This window comes from Argiope bruennichi, chromosome 10, assembly GCF_947563725.1.
Source record: "Argiope bruennichi chromosome 10, qqArgBrue1.1, whole genome shotgun sequence".
Taxonomy (NCBI): Eukaryota; Metazoa; Arthropoda; class Arachnida; order Araneae; family Araneidae; genus Argiope; species Argiope bruennichi.
In genome coordinates this window covers 2,663,474-2,685,325 of record NC_079160.1, presented here as the reverse complement: position 1 = coordinate 2,685,325, position 21,852 = coordinate 2,663,474, and the positions used below count along the sequence as shown (strand labels likewise).

At 33.0% G+C, this 21,852-nt stretch overlaps 1 protein-coding gene across 3 annotated transcripts in view; it reads right to left on the bottom strand.

Moving 5' to 3' along the window:
• Positions 1-21,852, bottom strand: part of LOC129988111 (cell adhesion molecule DSCAML1-like) — a 578,154-nt gene that overhangs the window by 96,222 nt on the left and 460,080 nt on the right. For all 3 annotated transcript variants that reach the window (XM_056096237.1, XM_056096239.1, XM_056096238.1), the window contains exons 15-16: positions 12,652-12,819; positions 2,154-2,224 (exon numbers count right to left, since the gene is read on the bottom strand). In XM_056096237.1, the coding sequence (XP_055952212.1) occupies positions 2,154-2,224; positions 12,652-12,819 (239 nt within the window). The remainder of the gene's footprint in view (positions 1-2,153; positions 2,225-12,651; positions 12,820-21,852) is intronic.

Sequence of the window (21,852 nt, the reverse complement as noted above, 5' to 3'; positions counted from 1 at the left end):
AGTATTCTGTATTGTTATCCATCGACACCAAGAATAAAGTTCCTGATTTATCGAAATTTCTCGCAGTAATATATGCACAAGAGCGACACTAATATAATTCAAATTTGAAACTGCTGCATCACCATTTTCAAAGCTTTTACATTTTTTTTTCATACTATAGGCTCACGCCGCGGAGTCAGTATTTAACTGGCCATCAATATGTGCCAAATTCTTCTTGTAAAAGGATTTAGGAATATTAACGTCAATGTCGATTTTGCGCTTAGTGGCAGCTTTAGCAAGCCAATCGGCCCGCTCATTTAAAAAAATGGACACACGGGCATTTATGGAAATGAGCGGGCCGATTGGCTTGCTAAAGCTGCCACTAAGCGCAAAATCGACATTGACGTTAATATTCCAAAATCCTTTTACAAGAAGATTACGAGAGAAAAAATGGTGGAGTCTTGGAATCAAGAATACCTACTTTCAAATAAAGGGAGCTTAACAAAGAAATTTTTTCCATCCATTAATAAGAGACTGTCATGCCATCATTTTTATACTAATTACAAAATAACCCAATTTCTAACTGGTCATGGTAACTTTAAAAGTTACTTGTACAAATTTAATTTGTTTCCGTCATCTTCCTGCGATTGTGATATTGGTGGGGAGGAAAATATTGAACATGTGCTCCTTCTATGTTCCAAGTTTGTCAAAGAAAGAAAGATCCTAAGACTGGCTCTTAAGCACATGAATTTAAATTGGCCTACAGAGTTTCACCAACTTATTTCCACTAGAAGTGCTTTTGAAAACTTCTGTAAATTTATTGTTGACATATGTAATCCTTCATAACTGTTAAATTTTCTTATTTTTCTTTTTGTAATGTGTTACATACTTACTTCTGTAAGCCCCGTGTGATACTTTGTGGTGCATGGGGGATTCATAAATGTTCAATAAAAAAAAATATGTGCCAAATTTTACATTAAATTTGTTAAAAATATTTTTTATTTCATTGTGAAAAAGTTATTATTTACGGTTCTACTTCACTAGGCAGTAGCCGCAACAGGCTAGCGAATAAACCAGTGAACATAGAAAACAATTCCAAACGATTAATTCAAATTTTAACTCCTTAGTATAATTACTTTAACAAAATGCTCATATATTTCACTATTAAGAAAATCCTAGTTTTTAAAATCCTTTCGCGACGGACGTATCATATATGTAACACCCGCGAACGTCTCCCACAGCCGGGCGTACCACCCGTGCATTTCTGAAAATGGAACTCATGGGACGGTAATGCAAATGTGCATTTTAAACTGGAACAATTTTTTCACGCAACTAGATGGCTCCCTGTGTCCTTTACTTTTGAAATAAATATAGTTTTAGTATCCTGATTTACAGTTTGCTCATATTCAACCTTTGGTATTTTACACATCAGCTGTTGCAGGGAAGGGGGTGGGTGGGTAAGAGTAATGTAAATAAAGAGAGCTGAGTTGTGTAACTTTCCACTTCGTAGAATCATTCGCGTTTCTGATCTCTCATCAAATTCTTCTCTACGTCTTTTTTTTTTTAATTTTGTTATTACTGTGTAAATGTTACTAGCCTTTTTGGATTTTACCTTTGTTTCTGTAATATTTTGCGTAGTTTTCGGATACATTTCACGCACTTCTCTTTCTATTACGGAAAGCCTTGGTTTTTGTTTATTATGGCAAAAAACGCGATTTGTCAGACGAAGAATGTGCTTATATTATAAATGAGCTAATAATCTAAAAAGTGGGAAAAATACCGACGTTAGGATTTGAATTTTATTTTTTGTGATTTTTTTTTTCAAAGTTTGGTGTAGCGGCGCAAAATCCCCGTCCTGTGGGATGATTCCTTTCGTGTACGCTTCGCCCCATGCTTGCGTCTAGGATAGAGGTCGTCCGACTCTAAAGGTTTAAATGATTTCCCGACGTATTTCCAAATGTAGAATGAAAATAAACTTTTTAAATGGGTGATATAAAGAGAAAATTTAGAATTATATTTACAACATGTTTCTTTTACAAATTTCTAGCAATGGAATTTATTGCTAGATGCTTACTTATATAGCTGAAAAGTAAAATTCAAAAAAAATAAAATAAAATAAAATAAAAAATAAAAAAAAATAAATAAATTAAACGAAAGAAAGATTTTATGCTTACCTTCCAGCTTACTTTAATAGACTGAGAACTTGTGGGGTGAGCCCGGACTTTGACAGGTGCGGCTCCAGGAGCTACAAGAAATAAGGAAGAGATTGAATTGTACAGTTATTTTTTCTCTCTTTAACACTTTCACTACCGGCCCAACCGGAAGCATAATTTGCCACAGAAATCTTCCCGCCAATATAGAATTTGCACGACCTATTTTGCCAGAGAAGTAGTAAAAAGGCTGAAAAAGGACTCAGGGAACATATTGTTACGGAACTTCCTCCATTAAGTCCGTAAAGTTAATGGGTTCGCCTGTGGTATGTGTATGGTGTGAAACAATCATTAGGCCTCAATAATAAGCAAGAACTTTTATTAATACTAAATCACGAATACACCGACAACAAATACATAGCCGAGACGTACACAAGTAACACGCAGAAGCACACTAATAGCAGGCCACAAATTATAAACGGTACTAATAACAACAGTAGCACACGGTCAGAGAGAATTCAGCAGGAGGAGGGAATCTACGTAGCTACTTTCTACGGTCTCTCCAAACGCCTGCCATTCTCCACTGCCCCCTCGCTTTAGCTGTATCGAACTGCCGAATCACTACGATACAGTTGACTATTCTACACACCAGTCGATGCTGCTTTTCTAATAAATTCCAGGATTTGGCACACAGCTTAATTCACAAATCGTTTGAGCTCTACTCAACGCCTATGCTTCGCTGGACTGACCCATCCAATTGGTTGTTGACTCGCTATGCGATTCTAAACCTCTCGATAACTTTATACAAGACTGTCTTCGGCTTGGACTGTCGGTATTTTTAGTCTCCGGAGCAGGGAAAAGAATGTTCTGGAACAACCAAGCATATTTTGGCTCCTATGGCTTATATCGCTAAAATTCCTGAAGATTCCAATATAATATATTTTGTTTCCAAAGTCAACAAATTCATCAAATGGTCGCCAAGTTTGTCGCCAAGTCCGGGGTCACTGATCCGGCATCCGATGAGAATCGACTAGAGCTGAACGTAAAATGGTCTTTCTTAAGATAGAACTATTCGTGATGGGAAGCAATATTACAGATTCGTAACAATATAAAACATCTCTTCTATTTGTCAGTCTTAGCTTATGGAACAAGAGTTTATGATTACATGAGATTATTAAAAAAAACTTTCTGCTTTCACCCTGTTTCTTGCCAAAAATTTAAATATTTCAAACTAGAAAATTGCATGCTTGCATCATGAAAATTTGTGACTACACATTTTATGCATTTTGGAATCCTTTAATTCCATCAGAATGTTCAATAAAGCTTTAAACATCGATTGGATTATTTCCAGCGTAAAATCAATCAGTGTGCTTTAAGCAATTTTCTGAAATGTAAAACCAATCCTTTGAACTGCAAAATCCGAATTATGTACCAAAATTATTATTTTAGACGTGCTTCCTTATTTTTCCATAAAAGAGCATAAAGGGCACATAGAATACAGAAATATGTTTAGGTGATAGTTGTTTTTAAAGTGATAACTGTTTAAATTTGAATTCAGATTTAAATATAAAATATACTTTAATAATAATATTAATTCGATATAGTCAGACAATTAATAGGACCAGACGTTTGCTTATTTATTCTTGATCAGAAATTTTAACATGCGTACGTTCCAGCAGAAGTTCTGCCAGGCCAATCAGTTCAATCATCAATGCATAAAAACATTAGTCGGTTTCTATACATGCAGATGCCCGACTCGTCTCTTGTGTCGATTAAATTCGAACAATTTTGGTATCGAAATCACATACCAAATTTCAATCAATTAGCCTATTTGAGTTACCGCGTTCACACACCCATGCAAACTCGCTGAAGAAAAAATTTTAACGGATTTCATACAAAATATGATAAGAATTTATAATAGTGGTACAAGTGCCTCAGTGTTGATCTAACCTAATAAATTGGATTTTACATGGTTGTTATTGCGCTTCAAACACGAATTCAAAGCGAACAAAATTTCCGGTTCGCTCTCAAGCGGATGTTAAGTGATTTTTTTTAATAATATGATTGATTTCCTCGAGGTTTTAAGGCAGAAGATTATATTATTAAATTTAATTACAATGATAATTTTAATTATTGCAAAATTAAAAATCTTGATAGTTCTGATGTTTTTTTAATGTTTTTTTTTGTCTTATATTTTTAAGGTAAAATGTCTTTACCTTTTTTTTAGATTGAAATATTACTTTGCTTATATTATACTCTGAAATGTAAATACTATTTGAAATGGTTCTGTGGCATATTTGGCGCATATTTTATGAACTTTATTATTTTTTATTTACTTTCTTCACTTATATTTTAAATATTGCCCTTTATTTGTGCTTTATGAAACAACACTTCTTTCATCTTATTTGTGATACGCATTCTCAAATAAATAAATAAAATAAAATATATAATTTTGATATTAATTAAAATAAATAATAAAATTTTGATAAAATCATTTATCAAAAATCATTTGTGTAATTTGTAAGGTTTCCGAATGAACGACAGACAATATTTACAACAAAGATATTGTTCACAGATAGATAACATTCAAAATGATTGTCAACAGATATACATAATATTGGAAAAAATTATTTCGGACTAGAATAGGGTCAAAATTTCGAAAAGGTATTTTTTTGACCAATGCAATATTTTATCTTGAATGTTGTATAGACATGGAAATGAAATATGAAATATTACTAACAGCATTTGCTTCATTTCCATTAATGTTTTCAAAAATATAATAAAATAAATTCTATAATAGATTGGCCTTTTTTTTAATTTTATCATACATCGTTTTATTTAAAATAAATAACAATGAAGTATAAATCATCTTGAAATATTTTTTTGCAATGAAGAAATTTAAAATTAAAAAACAAAACTATATATTATGTTGGATTTCTTTTCAATTTCTCAGGCACAGTTTTCATCTTTCACATATTAGAGAATAATAATACGCTTATAAAGCATTTCTAAAACTACTTAACATTAAAAATATATATCTCATTTGCATTTACTTCTCAAAAGTCAGCACTTCCAAAAGCATTCTTTGGCTTTTCAGATATACGGAAAAAAGAATCTTCCACCAAAATCACCATAATCTATATCATTCAGTCTCGGGGAAAAATTTTTTGACTTAAAACTGACAATTCATTCATCACAAGGTGCACCTTAGTCCGAAATTAGACTGTTCGTGAAAACGCCTTCCCCAAAGAAGGAATATTTAAAAAAATCTTTTAAGCATCGAAAATAAATCACTTTATTTCTCCATACCCAATAGAATTAAAGAAAGAAGAGAAAACTAAAATAAAATAGTCTGCGACTTAAAAAAAAGAGGCTGGAGTGAAAAGAAATAAGTTGCCAGACATTGTCGAGAAGCATCCGAACTCGATTGAAAAATGTTCCTATGGCCACCACATTCGAGTTTTATGGCCAACAATTTACTTTTTCAACCTCCCCCTCTCACCACCGAAAACTACTTCAAAGATTTTATATTGGGGAGTTCAATTCAGTTTGAACTCATATTCGTGGACGATTAAGGAGGTCGGAATATTTTTGGGCCGCTTTTCGAGATCAATATTCGGAATGGATGGGGGAAAGGTGGAGAATCTCTTCAGAATAATGGAGGGAGGGAGTAAAAAAAAAAAAAAAAGCACACACACCGTTTCAAAAATGCCCTTCGCAGATATTCTGAAAGGGGGAAGGGTGATGTTTTTGTCAATTCGATTTTTTGAGCCTCGGTAAAAGAATATGTTGCCTTTCTGTTCTGGTAAAGTGCGAGATGGGTTTGTGGGGAACATGTGTGAGGGCGGCGGGAATCATTTATGAAGATTATTTCTTAAGTAACCCATATGTTAGCGGGCATTATGTTTTGATGTATTGATATATAACGGAAGAACCATATAACATTAAATTTATCCATCTAAAAAAAAGATGCCCACCAGCGAACTGAGGGCTTAAGGCATGGCAAGGATGAGAATTATGATGAAGAAAATGGTTTCTACTCTCCAGCTTGTACTTTCAAAAATTTTTACACTGACGAAAATTCAGGCAACTACTTTCTCATTGCAAAAAGACTGGTTGGTTCCTGTTTTTCTCCAAGCAAAGCATAAATGTGAGACTCCTCAGAATGAAGCTCCTATCAAATTTTGCATTTCAGCACGCGGAACTTCTATTTGAAAAATCCTTCATCATCTTCTTAATAGTTGGTACTAGATATCAGTGTTTTACAATTGAAGTATTCTCTCGGAAGTATTTCAAAAAATTTCACCAAGTGATGTTCCAAACCCAATAATATACGTGACTGTATGGTGATACAGAATTATAAAAAAAATGATGACATGCATTACAACTTATAGGAATTATTAAAAATCTGCACCGTAAGTTAAATAAAAATGGATTTCTTTCATTGCACCCACTTTTTATTCACACAGAGATTAGAATAGGTGAAAGTTGGGAAAAAGTGGCAATTATCTCTATTCAAAAGTTCTCGACAGCTGTGATGCTGTTGAGAAAGCATTATAGTTTTAACCCCTTGCATCTTTAACCGTTTCTTATTTTGTCTGCCCTCCTCAAAGTGATGCTATAGAGAAAGCCTTATGGATTTTACCCTCTTCATTTTTACAGTTACTTATTTTGTCTGCCCTCCTCGAAGTGATTCGTTTGAAGGTTTGTAAAAGAAGTCCCACCCAACAGAAACCGTGTCTTTCAATGAGAGCGTTCATACATCTGTCTATCAACTCCGTTGTAATAACATTGTGGAACGTGAACATTCAACTTGAGGCCATATTATTTTGCTCCAGATTTATGAGCGATAAAGTAAACCATTATATTTATCAAAAGATCAACTATTTCTATGTTCCGAAACTGGAATATCATATGATTGTGAGGAAAATGTCGCCTCAATGTGGCAATAACCCTTACGGAAATTTTTAGATACTGCATAAAGAATGCAAAGAAATCATTTTAACCAAAGCAAATGGTTTGATACCGACAACTCAAGTAGAGAAGGACGCCCATAAAAGACGACTGGGCCCATCATTCAGGTAAAGGGAAACTGTCACGTTGAGTTTGGGAGCACTTTGATTGAGGAAAACGATCGTTAAAAATGGATATGAGATGGTTCTATATCTAGGCTCCAACAAAACATGCGTAATCTATTTTTCTTACTGGTAATGTGCAGACGTTTGTCATTGCAGCAAAGTCAGTTTTTGAGCACGCGATGACTTCTTCTGTGCGCCTTTTAACGCAGAAACGGTTTTTGGTGAAGCTGCATCACACTCATCGTATTGAAACATTTGTATCTATTTATTATAAAATCGAAAGTAAACGAAGTCCAGATGCCAAAAAATACAGAAATAACTGTGGTAAGAAAAATGGATGGTAAAATACTAGAAGACATGGCTATATATAATCCTATATTGTTTTATAAAACAAAAAGGTTTGAGTTTTAGAAAGCAAATGACTCAAATGAGATGGAGACATCTGAAATATATTCGATGCGCAAAGTATGCGCTCATGAGCAAAACATAAATCGAGTGACAGCTAGTCAGGATTTGCAGGATCGTTCGAAGGGTGATCAAAAATACATTTGAAAATTTGAAAGAATGGAAAAGGACTCATTGCCTTTCGAGAACTCCCCAAATCATGTATAAAAGAGGAATAAACTCTTTTGAAAAAGAAAAAAAATCCTTAAATGGTATTCTGAGCAACGATTGATTTATTTTAAAAATCATTTTTTTATTTCAAACAATTACTTTCATTTTAAAACCTATCTTTATAATAATTCAGTGAATTGGGTTCGATTCCTAAAGTTTAAGATATTGGACCATAACAAGGCTCCGTATCTTTCATTTAAATAATGAAACAGTTTTCAACATTTTGCTTTTGTTATAAAGAAAAGAAAAATGTAAATGCAAATTTCACGCGCAAATAAAAAGGAGACATTCCATTTGCATCCTTAAGTAGAAGGATTAAAATCCACAATCATCATTTTCGGCACAAAATTTAGTTATAAATAAATTCTGCTTTCATGTCTCATGAATTAGATTTCGGGTGCGTGTATCGCTTCTGTTTTTGGGATATCATTTCCATTTCATTAAATATTAGAATGTTGAAGTACAAAATGAGTGCATTTCATTTCCTTTTTGTTTGTAGCTGTACATTGATATTTAACGGTTTTCATATGTTGAATATAAGGTAAAAGAAGAAGTTTTCATTAAATGATACTTTCAAATACATTTCTTCAAAACGTATGCATAAATTCTTTAGTAAAAAAATAGCAGTAACATACACAACGTTTAAATTTCATAATAAATAATATCGTTACGTTTAAGTGTACCTTTTTTTCAATACGCTGTACTGCCAAATGAAATGTTTGCATTGAAAACTTACGAGTAATTCAGTATTGATTCTAAAGCTTTCCACAAAACAAAAATAATAATTTTTCTACATTTATTCAAGTAAGTAAAGAGTTCCACAATCAGTTTATGTAAATCAGCGACGACTTAATATACGCGGGGCAGTAACTGGAAACGGAGACGTAATGAAAAAGCCATTTCCACCGACAAAATGCGTTGTAAATTTTAATGCCTTGTATGCGAATGTGGGAAATTAAAAGTCAAGAGCAAAAAGAATAAATAAATAAAAGTGTAACAAAGAAATAAAAAAAAAGGTCTGAGGGTCGGAATTTCTTTCAATGCACTAAACATAGTGCGAATTCAAAAGCCGAATGATTTTACAAAGACTTTTTTACATTGAATTGCGTTTCAGGAATTCTAATGAAGGGAAATTCTTTAGGGAACTTTTATTCGGGTTTTTCTTCCTTGCGCCTTTGCTTTTATCTTTCTTTTGAAAAGAAAAACTTGACTCCCCTTTTTGTACCAACTATGCGACCTCATTTATGACGAGTAGGTTACGACATCCTCCGCTCCATTTGCTCTAAAAGTTTTTGGATATCTTCTTTTTTTATTATATTTTCGTATGAAATGACTTTTTTTTTATTTCTTACTTGTTCCTTTCATTCCTATGAAAATAGTTACTTCGCATAAATCTGCCTTTAAGTATGTTTAAGGAATTGTAATTATCTTCAGAGAAATAGCAAAAAAAAAAAAAAAAAAAAGGCTTGAAAATAGTCATAATGTTAATTAAAGTATTTTTCTCCTTTGAATGTTGAAATGGTTTTTTAAGCAGAATAAAAAATTGCTTTTCTAATAAGGCGATTGTGGATCTAACTAAGGAATTAAATAAAACTTTGAATCATTCTTTTTGCTGCAAATATATAAAGGTAGCTATTTTGCAATACGCATTTAAATTTCATTTGAAGATTAAATCAAATACATATAGCTAATGAGCATTTATTAAAATTCCTTAAAATATTTTTTTTCTTTGTGCAAATTTAAAATACAAGAAGTAATCTTTTTAGATTAATAAATAATCAGACCAACAATCATGACAAAAGCAAAATTATTATCGGATTAATAAAGGATATTGGATTAAATAATAATAAAGCTAAGATTTCTTTTTTTTTTATCTCTTCTGTGTCTGTAAAAAGTTATTCACCAAAACTGAAATTTTATCATTCATCTTAAAGTTGAGATCTTTTTTTAATTAGCTCTCATGCTGGCTGATTTTTTGTTTATGCTGAAAGTATATACAGATATTGAGCCCTCTTTTTCTTTTAATGCTTGCAAAAAATTTCCTGTACTTTTCTATTTTAAATTGTAGTAGTCATTTTTCATATTTTTTCTCAAAATTTTCTATATTTTTTATTAGCGGCTTCGATCTCCTTTTGATAGGTGGAATTTTGAACATTTTTATATTTAAGAAACATAATCAGTGCTTTAATGTCCCTTTTTAAAATTTAAAATTTTAGAATTTTTTTAAAAAAATTAAAAATTAAAGAACTAGCTATTCCTGTAAATACTACTGAAATGCTAGTAGACCAAAGAGTGTTAAGTTTTAACCCCATATCCTCAAACAATTCATTTAATGCATATAGGATGGATCCAAGACCAAGAACAATTCGAATTTGTCATGTGCCCTTTCTAACATAATATCTTTTTTAAAAATTAATCGCTAAAATTATTTCAATTCTCCTTTCCAGGTTGATTTGCCAGTCATTAAATTTGCTATGCACTCTATCTTCACAATATCTTCATCGTTTCAAAATCAATATTTTCATCAGTAATCAAACATCTGTGAAGCTCTAAGAAGTGGTAATGCTGGAATGTGAATTTTTCAAACTAATCAAAAATGATATTGCTTTGATTGGGGGATTGGCGAGTATTGCCTGGGTGAAATCGCGCGTTGGTAACTTAGATGATGACCTCACGGACCACTGCGCCAAATGTTTGAAACTCCTTATATCAAACTGAAAATGAAAAGAAATTTTGTAGAGTTGGAAAATATTTGATTTGCCATGATTCAGAATCGGGAAGGAAAAGGATAGGATCCAATGAACGGATGGATGAAAACATTGAGTTGAATTTAATTTTTTTATAACGTTATCAACTGAATAGGTACCATTTTCTCTCTCTATCTCAGGCTTTTAAAATTCTTGATTCTTCATTAAGTATCCGTAAAAAAATAGGACATTTCAGACTATGATGCACTTGGAGAAATGACACTGACTGTGCCCGTGCAGAGAAATTTCATTAAATAGGCTTTCAGATCATTTTAAAGGAGAGTGGCTATTCAATTCATTCTTTAGTAAAAATGAACTAAAACTAAACTCAATGGCACGACAGCCCATGTGGCCAAGGCCTACAGTGCCCCTATCTGCTTTCTTGACCGAGGGCCTGGGGTGAAAGGCATATGTCCCGGCTAGGTGGTCCCGGCTAATTCGGAACACCCTAGTGTTTAGTTCCCAAGCATGCTTGGTCCTCAGTTTATCGACCCACGGAAGGGATGAAAGACTGGGTCGACCTTGCCGAGCCTGACGATCGAACTTAGGACCTTTAGTAAAAATTATACTTTCAAAATTGGCAGATTTCCAATATCAGTGATCTTGTATAATCCAGTAACTTTAACCAAGAAATAAGTCTTATAATATTTAACCAAGGTTTTACTCAGCAGATATTTTATTATTAAGATTCTAAATAAATTCTCAAAAGTCCTCGACGTTCTGTGCAGTTTCCATGCTTCTTTTTATTATGACTTGGAGTGGCAAAAATAGCGCTTAAAAATCTGAGTGCACAGCAGTAAGCAGAAAGTTTAAATTAGAAAAGCATCACGGTTAAGGCTTAATTGCTCTTTAATTAGGATCTGATGTGACTACCCTACAGTTCATCCCTCCAGCGAGTGAGCTTTGATTGCTAGGTGAAAAATAAGTAAGGGTTTATTTGATTCTCCTAAATTACTGGAAATGTGGAATTCAGTTTAAAAAATGCTCCGAATTCAAATGCTACAACTGAAAAAAAATCAGTGTTGGGAATTAGTAACAGAAGACACGGATCTCCTCTTCAGGTTCACGGCATTATCTACAAACAACCCTTTTTTTTTTTCTTGGAGCAGAAATTTCGAAGATACAAAATGCATGAAAAATGCTCTTCTATTCCTTCTCGCTTTCAATGGTTATGATACCACTTGATAAATTAAAAACAAAATTAAAAAAATAATTTGTTAAACTAATCTTAAGAAATGAAACTCATGTTTTTTCTGAACAAACATGCCCAGTAGGTAAAAACTCATGACATTACTGTATAAGGGTAAAAATGGCGCTGTGAAAACATTTTTAATATGGTTTCAATATCCCTGACATTAGAATCTGCATTCCAGCAATGAACCTATTTGAGATTCAAATATGGTTAGGCAAGGAGATGAATTAGGGTTGGTAAACTATCGAACTTGATCTGGCTCCAGTTATCCCATCGAAGACCCTTCTCCGCAGATTCTACAAATGTCCAAGGAGTATATGCAGAAAATCGGGATTATATCAATAGAAATCATTTCAACCCCGATTTAATTCAATAATCTAAATAAATATAATGATATTATGATAGATAATTAAAATAAAAGTATTAGTATGAAGATATAATGTACGCTGTAAGTTAATCCTTAACAGCTACCCACTCGGAGCTACACGGATAAATCAGAATGACCGGGCCGCAGTGATAGCATTTGCGAGAACAAAGGTAGTGCTAAGGGCCACGTTGCAGCTGCTCCCGAAGGAGGCACTTCCGATCATCAATAGGTGTTGCTAGCTGTCCCGAAATTATTTCTATATCCAACAAGGCGGCTAAAACCAACCACCATATCGGAAGCTTATGTCTGAGGTGAATGGCTCCCTGATGGAAGGTTGTTAGAGAGAGAAAGTTACATACTGTTGAAATAACACCCACCAAATTACATTTTCATTTGTTCTCTCCTATTTTATCTGTATTATATTTTTGACATCAAAATCTATATCATTTTGAGCATTAGAGAGACAGGTTTGGCAGGCAGTTTTTTGTGCCATCAAAAACATTCAAAGTGTAAGAAATAATACCTTCTTCTTGAGTCAAAGCTTCTACAGCCTTGCTCGGTTCACTCCTTCCGATTCGGTTTTCAGCCAGGACTCGGAATAGGTAGATTTTTGCTGGTTTCAGACCCACAACGATACCTGATGTGTCGGTTCCAGTGACTGTCACGTTTGGCATTCGGTTGTGCCACTTCCCTGTAAATTTCAGTTTCTATTTTAGAGTTTATGAAAAAAGGTTTAACAGTTTACTTTAATTATATTAATATCTACAACACTGAAATAGCAGTATACCTTCATTATTATTAATCTATTGGGAGCCGATGCACTGAGGATTACAGAAATAAGGAAAACATAAATAAATAAATTCAAGCAAAGTATTCAGGAGAGTATTAATAGCGAATGCTGTGATTACTAATAGACAGGATTAATGAATTGTTTAGTCATTGAAGGCGTCATGTTTTCTTTCATTCAGAATCTTCACGATGCGTCAAAAATCTTCATCGTTTAATTTTTTTGCAACAAATCGAAGGTTTGTATTGCTGGGTTTGATGATCCGAAAAGATTTTGATTTTGCCACAAGACAGCAAATTACATACTGATCTGAAACACCGTCATGTCTGCAGGAACATTTGTCGTGGAAATATAAACCGGAATATAAAAGGTCAATGGTCTCAGACGTGCTTATTGATTTTCGACTTAAATAAGAATCGGATAATAATTACTTCGGATACGAAACAGAAAAGTTCATCGAAAATCTGGGGTATTGTACATGCACTTAGAAAGCAAGGTCATCAAATTATACAGACATTTCATATTGAAAGAAATTTTACATGAAAGACCTTTTCTTTAATCTATACTTATATAAAACTCAATGTGTGTGTGTGTGTTGGCGCTCTACAGTACAGACCGTTTGACCATGGAGGTGTACTGCATGTATACCTTGGAGGTTGGGAATGTGCACCTGGGGTCCCTTTTTTTGAATTTTTAATTAGAATTTTAATTATTAATTAAAAAATAACTTTCCGCCAAAAAATATTTTCATTTTCCCCCACCGCCAAATAAGTAAGGCTTCAGATTTTTTCTCACGTTAATGAGGCTAGGCTTAACATTTTTCGGTCGATTATTTCCAACGATTCTGTTTATTTCCTAAATGTTTGATGCATTTAAAATCAAACATTGCTAATTAATCGATCTTTCAGATTCAGTCTGAAGTACTTTTGAATTAAAATAAAACAGAATAAAGGAAATTAAAAATTTCGAATCTGCATAGCGTTATCCCAACTGGCTTAGAAAAATTCAGGCATTTACGTTATCGTAACTGGCGATGAAAATTCACGTATGTGCATTGTGTTCTAATGGTTGACAATTATTATCAACGGATGCGGACTTGATTTAAATTATTTTTAGGTTAGTTGTATGCTTTTGTAATTAAATTGTATTTATGTTAGTTATATATTTTTATATATGCTTATAGTTTTAAGTACGTCGTTTTTTAAGTAGTTATTTTTTAACCTATTTTCAAGCGATTATTTTAAACGATTCGTTTTATTTTTTTAGTGTTTGATGCATTTGAAACTAAACATTGTTAATTAATCGATCTGCTCATGATGAATCTGGGAAAATTTTGTTGACAAATTCTTGCGATATTACATAAATTAAGAAATATATTCTTTAGTGCCCATGAAGTTTAAACGCTCAGTGACTCTGTTTTCAGCAATCATATTATAAAAAAAATGCTTTGCTTCAGTAAAAAATATTATTATATTAATTGCAGATTAATCATTTCCACTTTAATTTAAAGCATAAATTCCACGAGAGCTAACAGAAAATTAGAGAGATACATATTACATTATGACCGAAGGCCTTTATAATATTATGAGTGAATTATATGACTATCAAAATTTGAAGTTTTGAAATATTTTAATGAAGAAGCTATTAAAATAGGAATTACATAAAATATGTAAGTATTAAAATTTTAACGAACATTAAGATTGGCGAACCGGCTGGTCGCCAAAGGCAGCTAGTAAATAAATAAAACAAAGAATAAAACTCCCAGCTTAGCTTCTTAATTAAAAGATAATGAATTATTTAGTTACACAGTTTAATTAATTAGTAAATGCGTGATAATTATTAAATGTCATGATTAATTATTAAATGCATCTAATAATTATTAAATGCATCTAATAATTAATAAATCTAACTAATAATAATTATAATTGTTATTAGTTAGGTTTTCTTTAAATATAATCAGACACTGAAAAAAGCTTTTATTGAATGCCTCATTTCAGGACAGTGAATTTTTGGAGACCTGATGCATGTGTTATTGCTCCAATTATTTTCAGAAATATCTTAGCATGAGAGCTTTTAATTAGAATTCTTTACAGGAAGCATATGTATTATATTATATCAGCCTTTTGCATAAATGACACTCAATGCTATATTTCTTTTATAGCAGTCCCCATCTGAATCGATCTAAGAAAATTTTTAAGCCTTTAATCGTTATTTGAATTTGTTCTTTTTATGTCTAAAATTTTTTTATTAGCATTTCTTATAAAAGGAAAAGCCGTTAGTCAGAAGACAAGCATCGTTTTCTGAAACTGTCTTATAGTTAGTATTCTGCTCATCAAGTGAACTATCTTAATAACTGCCCAAAATCTTTATAACTTGTAGAAAAATGTGAACAGAAATAACAAATAAATAATAAATAGTCATTTCTTTTGAAGTTAACGGAAATGATCTAAAGCAGGACTTTATTTGCTTCTAATGAATTAAACATTTTAAATTTTAATTCAAACTAAAGAAATAAAATATTTGGAAATATTTTTAAATGCAGATTAAGAGTATTTAACTGCGTATCGAAATGACCATGAGTAGAAAAATGCTCTTGTCTCAACAAGCAGAATTCAAAGCATGTAAATTTGACTCGCTTATCTTCCATTTCGAATAATTCTAAAACTGATGCTCATGCAAATAAAAATTTTCTTTTTTAATCTCATAACCGGGGATGTCGAATAAAAGTATTCTTAATTGCAAAATTGCAATTCCCAACTAACAAAATCATAACTCTGGATTAAAATGGAGCAGAATGTTAGATTCTTAAAAATTATTTATCGTTCAAATTTGAAATATTTTTATAATATCGATTTAAAAATTAGAAAGGAAAGCTGTCACCATTTTACAAGCCCACAAAGCAATGAGATTTGAAGGCATATTTGCATTTCATTAAAGAGCGGGATTAAAATGTACCAGTTTTATATGCTACAGTTTTACACATTTCTAATCACACACATATACAGTTTGACACATTTACATGTATGTTTGCATCACTACGAGGTCACAGTATGTTGTGTGATAACACAGTGCGCCACACTTCTGCAGGTGGTCGGTCTCTTGCTTCGTTTTTAGCAACCTGATGATAGAGCCATTTCACCTTCAATCCGTCATAATCCAATTAAAAGCATGTAAATAAATATTGTTCCATGTTTATAAAGATGGACTTTTGTAATCGATTCTCCCTTCATTTCCAGATGAATTGTCAGGTAATATTCTAAAACTGATTTTTCTTAGTTTTCTCTATATTTTACAGATCCTCATTTTCAATTACAAAGAAAAATGAAGTGGAATAATTCTTTAATATAACATCAGAAAAAAATCATTTTCAATCAGCAAATGTTAAAAGGAAGGCAGATAAGCGTTGAAAACGAGACATAATGCAGACTCTTATATTGTTATTTTGAAATAAATGTCTCCTTCTTAAACGAATGTTTTAAATTATTTGTTGCATCTGTGCGAGTGCCATATTTTATTACAAAATCGTTATATTATAAACTTTGCCTAGATATGGGTTTTGTTTTGTTTTGAGTTTTGTTAAATGAAGGTGATTATTATATAATCAGATCCAACTTGTATGCTATCAACATTTTTCTTTTCTAAATTGGTAACTCAAAAATCTTTAACATAAATATGTATTGAAGAAAATTAAAAAAAAAAATTATTCCGCTTTTAAAAATGATCAGACGAAACTGATTAAAGTGAAAGGAGTTCAAACATTTATATCTAGATTAAACAAAGCTGCCAATCAAGCGAGCATCGAAATTCATTACAGCATGCAGAATCATTTCATCCAACAGCTCAAAAATATATCACAGTCTCCTCTTCGCAATTTTAACTGACGAGATATGATTCCTTATGCCCTCAACAACTGATACATTTTAAGGTCACCTTCAGTTTGTATATGTTATTCGGCATTCTTTTTCCGTTCGATGTTTTCGCTTCTAGTAAGACATCGAGCACACTCTTCATGTACTTTAGGATCACTTCATGTGCATCATTTGATGCCGCAAAGAGAATATTAGAAGCCTTCGAAATAGGAGACAACGGTTGACTGAAATTGGTAATTAGCAGGTGCGTGTTCTATATTATACATTCTTATACATTAACATACTTTTGCTGCTTTCTGCTTTGCAGTACGATGAAGGAAATCGACTGCATGCCTCGCACGATTTGCTTTCGGGAGATTCAATTCTTGTTACAATTTAGATCACAAGAACGCGTAACAAATTTCATTGATTGAAATCGTTGAGTTTTGATTTCTTGTATACAAGAATAGAGGAAGTGTTGCAATCATAGTGACATCAGAACTCGAGAATTTGACAGATCTCCACGTTTCAGACCTCCTTGAGTAAGAAAAATACATTTTTGGCGTTTTATCTGTCAGTCTTCTGGGAACACGATACGTCAGAAACTCTTTGGGCTAAACGGATGAAGTTTGGTATATAGTCTTATAACCAAATTTGAATATTTTTATGAAATTTTCAACGAAATCCATTTATAGCGTCTGTTTGTCCACTGTTCGAGGATAAATGAATTACAAAACTCAAAGAGAAACAGGTAGGTAAAATTTGGTTTAGAATCTTCAACATAGATTCTTATCAAATTCTTAACGAAGTGTTTAAAACTGTTGACCGTCTGTCGGTCTGTAATTTCGCATGCATAAAAATTCCATAATTAATAAATATAAGGACTTAAATCAATTAAATTCGGTATGTTATTACATGCCGGAGTTGTGGCGTAGGGGTAGCGCGTCTTCTCCATGATCTGGGCGTCCTGGGTTCGGGCATGGTTGTTCTTCATCTGTTCTATCTGTGAGATGTATGAATGTGCCCCCCTGTGAAAAAAGGGGGGTTCGAATGTGATGCGTGAGTAGTTAAGACGTATTCTTGGCCTTAGTTGGCACTACTAAAACAAGAGATGCTCCCTTGGCTTAAATTCGCTGACTTCGTGAGCGAGCTTGTCCTTGGCAGGTGCCATTAGAAACAACAAAAACAATGTTATTGCATGACCATGACTGTAGTTCTATGAGAAATTTCGGTGACAATCAGTCAGTAAAGAGGTGTCCAAAATGCATACACTGGCGACAGATAAAGTTACATCAAAGATCTAATTTCGAAGCTATCATTCACTAATGACATGAAAGGAATTCGTGGCCTTAACCAAAGTCCACCATTTTACGTGAGAGTGTGCATGATAAAGACTTTATTGAAGAGTACGCGGGAAAATTTCTGGGAGACCCTCTCAGTAATTTAAATATCATCTTCACATACAGACCGGTGAGCAATCAAACTTTTACCGGTTTCGATCCAAAAGTTGGTCAAATATATTTTTGCAATCTGTGTCATGAATCCATGAGCTAAATTTGATCCATGTGTGTCGCTACATTTTTGATTAACCATTCTCATGAGGCAGAAAAGACACGTTGAAGAATCGTATTCACAAAGAGAAGTAATTTAAAAAAAATGTTTTCTCCGATTCCAGGAGGTCATAAATTTGAATGTTGATTCTAATGATTTGCAAACATTTCTCATCTCAAACAAGAAAGTAATGATCTAAAAGGTTTTCCTAGTAATATATTGATTCTCTGAACTGGCTACATAGTATTTAGCTAAAGAACGAGAGGAAAAAAGGCTTATGGGATTATGTCTATTTTGGGAAGGTTCGATTTTATTGAATTAATGAGCTTTAACATTCGCCTCTGAAAAACAGCGACAATAATGGGATAAAAACATTTCGCAAACTAATGCAATAACAACAAAACAGACTAAAAAACGGTATTTTTATGTAAACAGTATGCCTTTAAATCAAGATTTAGCTTGTTTTCAAAAATGTGTTTTTCTTACATATCAAGATTAGCTGAATTTTCGAAAACAAATATCACATTATTTATTTACGGTGAAATACTCCTTTGTTTAACGTATCATTTAGTTAATACTTCATTTGCATTTATTAAAAATATGAGCAAAGTCATTAAAAGAAATTAAGTATTCAACCCAATTCAAAGGATTTTAATTCTTTAATACAATTGCAAAATATATAAAATTATTAAATGTAACCTATTTGCAGAAAATAATTATTCTTTTGTTTTTTAATAATTTACTATTAAAAATGAAACCAATAAACGAAGTTATATAAACTTTTATCTTTCAAATCAAAGATATAAAATGAAATATTAACATTTTAATTTTTATATATTCTGACTGTTCAAAGAGATAAACATGTTCATATTTCTAAAATTGATAGTAAAAGAAGTCATGCTCGGGGGGAAAAAATCGGCATAACGTGCTCATAGGATCAGAGAGGCAAGGTTTTCGCATAAGAAAGTCTTTTCAAAAAATAATCGACACATGCTTCTCTGTCGTCGTCTAAGTCATTTTAGGCAAATCAAGCTTCCAAATAAAGCAGCCGGATAGAAATGTATTTGTCATTCGATCCCAGCAGCATGCTATCGTTTCCCGACCGAATACTGGTGATGAAAATGTTTACCATTATTACATTCTTCTTCTTCTGGTGAGCACACGGCTATCGCTTTGCGAAAACTTCTCAAGGAGAAAGGATAGGGGGCGAAAAAAAAAACATATTTCATTAAATAGAATGCTGAGTCTAATATTATATTTTGAGGAAACAGGAAATTTGCAGAATCATTCCTGAAGTGAAGGACTCTCTTTGAGTTCGGACCGCGTCCACCTTGTAAATAGAGTTATAGAAGGATTGGCAGTCAGGAGCAGTGTCGAGTCAATAATTTGGTTATTTTTATATTAAATTTAATTATTTATCAGCATGCTATTAAATATCTAAATTTTATAATTTTCATCATCATTCTTAAATCGCGATGACAACTGTTCTATTGTTGTGAATGAGTACTCAAGAAATTGTGGAAGTCTATTAAAGCCATCTTGTTAGGAGCGAACTATATATTTTCTTCCCTTTTTTCAATCCATTCCATCTGATTTAATGGATGGATCTCAGAATATTTGAACTTGAAGCTCTTAACTTCCGAACCTAACTATATTGAAAGAAAGTACAGAGAAATTGCAGATGCAGGCGTCTATCAATCCTGTGGTTTTCGAAATGTATAGTACCCTCCCCCCCCCCCCGAAAAAAAAGGCCAGATGTGGCCGGAAATGGGTTGTGCGTGGTGGAAAAATGTCGGAAAGTGAGTGAAAGGAATTTGAAATGATGTGAATGAAAGTCAACACGCTATTGAAATGTGAGGAAAATCATGCAGTCTCTATAAACTTAAGTCAGAGTATCTCAAGGGCCGAATGTTCACCTGTCATAAAATCTCCGGAGAGAGGCACTCTTCTGCCCGTGAGATGTCGGATGAACGGTTCACAGCCAAATAAACGGGAGTGCGAATACATTTTATCTTGGTGTCTTCGAACAGCAACAAAGGTGAGGGATCATTGGCTGTAGTTGTGATGATTCACGGGCTTGACAAGAAATGCAGCTCATTAGAAACAAACTTCATGCAGCTTCCGCATTTTTTCAGGGGATACTTGTGCACCTTTGTTGGAGACCTGCAATATTTTAGTAACTTGTCTTCATTTAATCGTTATGTTGATAGTTTTCACACGAAAGCGGTTTGCAGACTTCTTCTCCCAAAAAGGTTTCATGCAAAATTTTATGGAAATCGACAAATTTCAATGTTTCTGAGTAATTGAACTTATCTGCGCGTGAAGGAAGGCCAGTACTCCTGATACAGATACAGAACAACTTATGATCTGCAGGTCTAGCAATAAAACGCTATGCTAATTTCATAGACCTGTCACACTACATTTGTGAGTTGACACTCATATGCAGACAATCTCCCATGTGTGAAGTTTTTCCAAAATTTGGAAGAAATCTAAAATTTTCATCCTTACTGCACTTTGCGTCTTCCAATTATCGTGTTCACAAACATAGAATATTTTCAGATTCTGAGAAGTCTATAATGTGGAGATCATCAGAATCTCTCGGTCATATTTATTGACAGTACATTTTGTATTAAATATTTGGAAACGTGTGAAGAATTTTGTCGATTTGCAGCAAACCATTTCAAAATCTGACAGACATCCTCAGCATCTTTTATTTTTTCCATTCCTGATCAAATAAGGAACTTTATAAAGCTCCAGGCTTGCAATATTAACTTTAAGAAGGGAACGAAATTTTATGTCACATAAAAGCCACAAAACCGTGACTGAGAAATAAAAAGAAGAATAAAAATGTCTACAAATCTTGAGTGGTATGAAAAAGTGTTTTTTTTTTTTTTTTTTAGTTAGGAGAAGAAAAAAATTTCTTTCACTTCCTTCAAGAATTTCCTGTTCGCTTTTCACAAAAATGGGGAACAGGGAAAAGTGGACTCCTGATGTATCTGAGAAGAGGTGAAAAAATCATCAAAATAAATAAATAAAAGCACCGCAGACGAGACCAATTAATTGTGGGTCATAAAAGCTCACGTTACGACTCATGATGTCGGCCGGAAGGGAAGGGGAGGGATGCTGCGATTGTCAGGAAAACGGGGAGGGTGTTTATATTGCTTCCCTTTCGTAGCTTTCCCGGATGAGTTGAGTTGAGCTGTCCACTGCCTACTTCCAGAACTATAAACATACGGAGTCTTATCTTTCCCACTGCACTACATGGAAGGGCTGGGAGAGTTATTAAAAGACATCGTTTCTTGAAATGAGCAGAGTTGCGAAAAGTTGCGTAGTTGACTGAAAATAAAATGCAAAAATTTTTAATTTTTGGAATTATTTGCTCTTTGATAGACCCCAGTTTTTTCAAGATGTGAACCGTTCGTTTAAATCAACTTTCTTTAAATAAAATTTAGTGCCTTTTTTAGGATTACTTCAATTCTGAGATGCAGTGCCAATTGGCAGAAAGGGTGATAAACTCTCTTTTAAGATTTAAAAACGG